This window comes from Penaeus chinensis, chromosome 16, assembly GCF_019202785.1.
Source record: "Penaeus chinensis breed Huanghai No. 1 chromosome 16, ASM1920278v2, whole genome shotgun sequence".
Taxonomy (NCBI): Eukaryota; Metazoa; Arthropoda; class Malacostraca; order Decapoda; family Penaeidae; genus Penaeus; species Penaeus chinensis.
The window spans coordinates 36,680,755-36,687,496 of record NC_061834.1 but is presented as its reverse complement, the minus strand read 5'-3'; the positions used below and the strand labels follow the sequence as shown (position 1 = coordinate 36,687,496).

The 6,742-nt window shown below is 45.0% G+C and overlaps 1 protein-coding gene across 1 annotated transcript in view; it reads right to left on the bottom strand.

The window, feature by feature from the left end:
• Positions 1–5,596, bottom strand: part of LOC125033524 (flocculation protein FLO11-like) — a 37,673-nt gene extending 32,077 nt beyond the window's left edge. The window contains exon 1 of the mRNA XM_047625098.1: positions 5,277–5,596. Within this exon, the coding sequence (XP_047481054.1) occupies positions 5,277–5,296 (20 nt within the window). The 5' untranslated portion in view covers positions 5,297–5,596. The remainder of the gene's footprint in view (positions 1–5,276) is intronic.
• Between the last annotated feature and the right edge of the window lie 1,146 nt (positions 5,597–6,742).

Here is a 6,742-nt window from a genome sequence, read left to right as displayed (position 1 = left end):
GGGGGAGGGAGGGAGGGAGGGAGAGGAGAGAGAGAAGAGGGAGAGGGTAGGAGAGAGAGGAGGATGAGGAGAGAGACGAGGGAGGGAGAGAGGAGAGAGGAGGGATGAGACGAGGGAGGAGAGGGAGAGAGAGAGAGGAGGAGAGAGAGAGGAGGAGGGAGGAGGGAGAGGAGATGGAGAGAGAGAGAGAGAGAGAGAGATGAAGAGAGAGTTGAGAGAGGGAGAGAGGGAGGGAGGGAGGGAGGGAGGGAGAGAGACGAGAGAGAGGAGAAGAGAGAGAGAGAGAGAGAGAGAGAGAGAGAGAGAGAGAGAGAGAAAGTAAAAGCCAAAGCGAGAGAATGAGAAAGAAAATGAAAAAGGCAATCAAAAGAAAGATAAAAAGATGGAAAAAAAAGAGAAGAGCAAGAACACGAGAAAACAATACAACAAAATCAAAAAAAAAAAAAAAAAAAAAAAAAAAAAAAAAAAAAAAAAAAAACAAGACAACACAAATGAAAGAAAAAGAGAAAAAAGAAACACAAAAGCGAGAAGAGAAGAGCAAAGGAAACCCTTCTATCACGCAGAGATAACTCCATAATAACTCCAGCAAACGGCTATTGAGTGATATACTGCACAACCGATCACAAATCAGTTGGAGATAAGCCTTATCTTCAAAGCCTCTCTCTCTCTCTCTCTCTCTCTCTCTCTCTCTCTCTCTCTCTCTCTCTCTCTCTCTCTCTCTCTCTCTCTCTCTCTCTCTCTCTCTCTCTCTCTCTTTCTCTCACTCTCTCTCTTTCTATCTCTCTTTCTCTCACTCTCTCTCTTTCTATCTCTCTTTCTCTCACTCTCTCTCTTTCTCCCTCTCTTTCTCCCTCCCTCCCTCTCGTCCTCCCTCTATCTCAAAACCTAAAAAAAACGTGGACTTGAACATCACTTTATCCAAACTATCACAATATATACGAAGAAGATCATGAAAAAAGAAAATGAATTACACGAACACAGATATTATATAATGATTAAATTAAAGATAGTAATTAACATATGAACATATCAACCACCATTTTCTAGGCCTTTATACTTAACAAACTCAATAAACATTCTATAAAATAATCAGTTAATTATTCAGTAAACTGCAACACAACACATAATGAAATTTCGACACAAGAATTACAAAACAATAATAATAACAATAATAATAACAACAATAATAAAATAATAATAATAATTACCCAAACAACTGAAACACTCGTAATATAATTTCAAATCGAGAACAAATCACATAAAAATAAAATTGAAATAAACGGCAACCAATTGATGGATCAACTCGACGGAAACAACAAGATTTCGAAACACACGAACAGAAATACAGAAAAATATTTAACCGACCAATCAACCGACACACACGAAGAGATTACAAAAAACAACAACAAAAAAACAAAAAAAATTATAATAATAACAATACTAGCCTATCTAGAGAGATAGGCTGTGATAATAACAATACTAAAAAAAATAATAATAAATAAAAATAGAAATAATGAAAATAATAAATAAACAAAATAAAAATATGAAGCAAATAAAAAAAAAATAAGGTAAAAACATTAAATAAATAAAAGAAAAATAATAAATAAATAAAATGGAAATAATAAAAATAATACTAAATAAAAAACAATAATAGCAATGCTAAAACGCTGTGATAATAACAATACCAAATAAAATAATTTAATTAATCAATTAAATAAAAACAATAAATAAATACAATAGAGACAGTAAAAATAATACTAAATATATAAATAATAATAACAACACTAAAACGCTGTGATAATAACAATACCAAACAAAAAAATAAACAAAAACAATAAACAAATAAAACAAAAATAATAACCAAATAACCCACAGACAATAAAAAAATAACACTAAACATAAAACTAATATTAACAATCCTCCAACACTGTGATACTAACTCGTCATGGGATATCCGTCAGCCAAACCTTAGATTATCGCCTCGGAAAACGGGCCCAGGATTACGCCATCTATTTTCTGAATAGATGGCGTCATCACGGGATACAATAATTCCCGCCCGTAACGAGAGCGCGTGTTCGAATATGTATTTCGGTGACTGATTCGTTTATCTGTCTGTATTTATTTGGTTGAATTATTCATCTGTATGTATGTTGGTTTATTTGTCTATCTGTATGCCTGGCTGTCTAGCTGTCTGTTGACTTGTGTTTGTTGATTTATATTTATTTAGTGATTTCTGTCTGTTGTCTATCTGTCGGTCTGTCTGCCTGTATGTATGTATGTATGTATGCCTGCATATCTGCCTGTCTCTAAGTCTGTCTGTCTGTCTGTTGTCTATCTGTCTGTCTATCTGCGAGTATGCCCGTCTGTCTGTCTATCTGTCTGTCTATCTGTATGCCTGTCTATCAATCAGTCTGTCTATCGATTCATTCAGTTATGTCTGTTCGTCTGTCTACCAATATATCTTTTGGTATCTATCTATCTGTCCGTACGCCTACGTCTGTCTGTCTATCACTTGCATAATATTCGAGAGTAGAATTTTTAAGAAAAAAAAATGTTTTGGCCTTCACATTGAACAAAAAAGGAGGCACGATTCCTCTAACAAAAATAAAACACATACACAAAACAAAAACAATACGTACAAGATGGGGAAAAATAGGCCTTGGGTTTACGAAGGACAGAAGGGGAAGGGGGGGAGGAAAGGGGGAGGGATGGGGGGGGAGTCAGTCGACCCCCCTCTGGCCTTCTTCCTTCGCCTTACAAGGGAAGGTAAGAGGGTGGGGGTGGGGCGGGGGCGGGGGTGGGGTGGGTGTAGGGGTGGGGGAGGGGGTGGGGGGCAAAGGTTGTATAGGCCGTGGAGAATTCAGGGTCCCCCTTGTGGAAGCGGTGGGGGGGGGGGGGGGGTAGGCGGTAGAAAAGGGGGAGGAGGCTTGAAGAACGTTGTAGAAATGGAGAGAGAGAGTGGGGGTGAGGGAAGGAGGAGGGGGAGAGAAGGAGAAAGAGAGGGAGGAGGGAGAAAGGGGCAGGGAGGAGAGAGGGAGAGAGGGAGGGAGGGAGGGAGGGAGGGAGGGAGGGAGGGAGGGAAGGAGAGAGGGAGGGGGAGGGAGAGAGAGAGAGAGAGGAGAGGAGAGAGAGAGAGAGAGAGAGAGAGAGAGAGAGAGAGAAGAGAGAGAGAGAGAAAGAGAGAGAGAGAAAGAGAAAGAAAGAAAGAAAGAGAGAGAGAGAAAGAGAGAGAAAGAGAGAGAGAGAGAGAGAGAGAGAGAGAGAGAGAGAGAGAGAGAGAGAGAGAGAGAGAGAGAGAGAGAGAGAGAGAGAGAGAGAGAGAGAGAGAGAGAGAGAGAAGGAAGGTTGAAAACGTTGTAGAAATGGAGAGAGGGAGAGGAGGGAGAAGGAAGGGGGAGCGAGGAAAAAGGGAAAGAGGGGGAGTCTGGAGGGAAAGGAAGAAGGGAGGGGTGGGGAAGCATGGGCCATTCAGAGGAAGGAGGGAGGAGAGAGGAGAGAGAAAGAAGGAAGAGGGAGGGTGGGGGATGCTTGGGCCATTCGGAGGGGGGGGAGGAAGGATGGGGTGTCCTTGGCAGTGACAGTGGCAGTGGGGGACTCACAGCCTACACCCCCTTACACACACTCCCACTCTCTCCCCCGCCCTCGTCCAAACACGCACGCATGCACGCACTAACAGCGTTGTATACTCACGCCCCTTGTGAGCGCTTAGGTGTGTATACACTCTTCTGTGTCTTACAAACCCGCGCCTACAGTCTGTTTGTCTGTCTGTATTTGTCTGTCTGTATTTGCCTGTCTGTCTCTGTCCGTCCGTCTGTCTGTGTATTTTTATTCTCTGTCGACACGCGTATATAGCTTTTGGAAAAGTTTTATTCTCCCCTTCAAAGAATCCTTTAGCAATACATATTTTCCTCTTTCTCTCTTTCTCATTCTCTTTCACACACACACACACCTCTCCTTTCCCTCTCCCTCCCTTTCTCCTTCCACCTCCCTCATTCCTTCTCTCTCTCTCCTCCCTCCCTGGCGAGTCTCGACTACACGAAGACCTCCCCTCCCTTCCTTCTCCTTCCACCTCCATCATTCCTTCTCTCTCTCCTCCCTCCCTGTCGAGTCACCGCTACACGAAGAAGTCTTTGGAGACGCAGCCAAGCGGACACCCCCAGAGCAAGGGAGTCCGGAGTCACACCACACTTAGGTGACTTTTCGAACCTTATGCTTGTGGTAGCACGCATGTTTTTACTCCTGAGTTTAGCGTGAGGAATGTAAGGGAGAAGGAGGTGGAGGAATGGTGGATAGGCGGATGGATGGATGGATAGAGGGAGGGGGGAGAGAAGGAGCGAGGGAGGGAGGGAGGGAGGAAGAGGGAGCTACGGAGATAGATAGATGGATAGATAGATAGGTGGAAAGAGAGAGAGAGAGAATCCAGCATTTTTGTTCCAGTTTATTTATCGATACATGCTACTAGAAGCCAAAGTCTGTACGTACAGGCCTACACCGACATAGGCAGATTCTTATGCAAACAGATAAACGCAGACCTAGACACACACATTTCCCAACAGCAAAATAAACAAACCCCAAACGAAAGAGAGAAAGAAAGAAAGAAAGAGGGAGGGAGAGACAGGGAGAGAGAGAGAGAGGGGGAGAGGAGAGAGAGAGAGAGAGAGAGAGAGAGAGAGAGAGAGAGAGAGAGAGAGAGAGAGAGAGAGAGAGAGAGAGAGAGAGAGAGAGAGGGAGAGAGAGAGGGAGAGGGAGAGAGAGAGAGAGAGAGAGAGAGAGAGAGAGAGAGAGAGAGAGAGAGAGAGAGAGAGAGAGAGAGAGAGAGAGAGAGAGAGAGAGAGGGAGAGAGAGAGAGAGAGAGAGAGAGAGAGAGAGAGAGAGAGAGAGAGAGAGAGAGAGAGTGAGAGAGAGAGAGGAGAGAAAGAAGAGGAGAGAAGCGAAGCGAAGAGAAAAGAGAGAACAAAAAACCACACACCTTTCAGAAATTTAAATCACAGCCAATCCATCCTTAACAAGAATGTGTATTTCGTAGCCTGCAGTGCGGCGTTCCCCAAGGGTAGTAACCCAGTTCCTCCCTGTTCGCACTAACCCCTACCCTCCCCGTCCCTCCCTCTTCCCCCTTTCCCCTCCGGCCTTCACCCTAGCACCCTAGGGGACCATCAGCTCTAAGGGAGAAATGCGAAATTGAGAAAAACCGAGGGAGAAATGCACTTGCACAGGCCGGTAGGTTCTCATCAAGGGGAACTTAGATGCTGCCACCCAACTTTCTCCAGGGAACTCACCTCAGCCCTTGGATATCCATGGCGGCGTCCTTCGTACTTCACACACAAATATCCTCACAGTACACACAGGTGCATCAGCACGCGCGATAATATATCTCTTCCGATGTCGAAATGCCTAGAAATTGCCTCACATTGCACCTTGGCCACGAGCGCGAACATCACTCTCGTCACATGGTCATCGCTACACTGAATTCGCGCTGGTGAATACACACTGTTTTGCTCTCAGTGTGACCTCATTGCCACACGTCGCCGGATGGGAGCGCCCGGTCCCCCCCCGCCTTTTTCTTTTCAAAATCTGCTCTCGAAGCCTCATTTCTTGGCGATTTAGATGCCTCCTGCGCGTATTGCGGATTAGGATTAGAATTGTGGGTTCGGATTCAGGTCTGTGTTGTGTCTAATGAAGGACGAAACGCCCGGTTAAAAGTTTGTTTTAAAATGTGACGTAGGTTCTCCAATCGACGGGGTTGCCGGGTGTCGCCATCGCGGGATTCCCGAAATAATACCTGCCTATATTGTTAATTTTTGGCGGAAACTGGCACGTAACTCCTCTCAATTAATATAAATCAGCATCATATCAGACTCTCTAAAATATGCCACACAAACCCATATATAATGCGGCTCGTTGCTATCGAGAAAACACCCTCAAAAATTTGGGAGAGAATGAAAAAAAAAAAGAAATCTACCCATGAATACAGCTGATCGATAAATTTCCAATCCTACAAAGCTACATCCAGTCCGATCAGCAGCTTCCTGCCCAGCAAGCACGCAGACGGACTGTCAAATAACAGCCAGACGCCCCACGCAGGAGGAGCAAGCGATAGGCACCCGAACTCCCGCTTCTCTCCCTTTTTACGAGTTGAGTGGCTGAGTTTAGGCTCGCCAGACAGTGGGCGTGGGGGAGGAGGAGAGGAAGAGAGGGAGGAGGAGTAGGAGGAGGTGGGGAGGAGGGGAGGTGGGGGTGGGGAGCTACAAGCGAGCGCCACAGGTCTACACCTCCACCTCCACCTCCCTCCCTCCTCCCTTTCCTCTACCGGTCGCTGGTGCCATATGTCTGGAGCGAGCCTCTGTATCTGCTCTATAACAGTCCTTGTGAAGTCTCACAGTTTCTGTCTCTTCCCCCCCCCCTCCCTCTCCCTCTCTCTCTCTCTCTCTCTCTCTCTCTCTCTCTCTCTCTCTCTCTCTCTCTCTCTCTGTTTCTTTATCTTCGCCGTCGGCACAGGCACGTTCAAGCATGGGAATGAAGACAAAACGATAGTGACATTCTTTACCAAATTCAAGTTATCTTCTTTGGAGTAAAAAAAAACAATACTATAAAACCGCTTTGGGAAGTTGCTCTCACAACCAAGGAGAGAGAGAGAGAGAGAGAGAGAGAGAGGGGGGGTGGGAAGGGAGAGAGAAAGAATGAGAGAGAGAGAGGTAAAGAGAGGCATAATAAGAGAGATAGACAGACTCAGACAGAGAAAGAG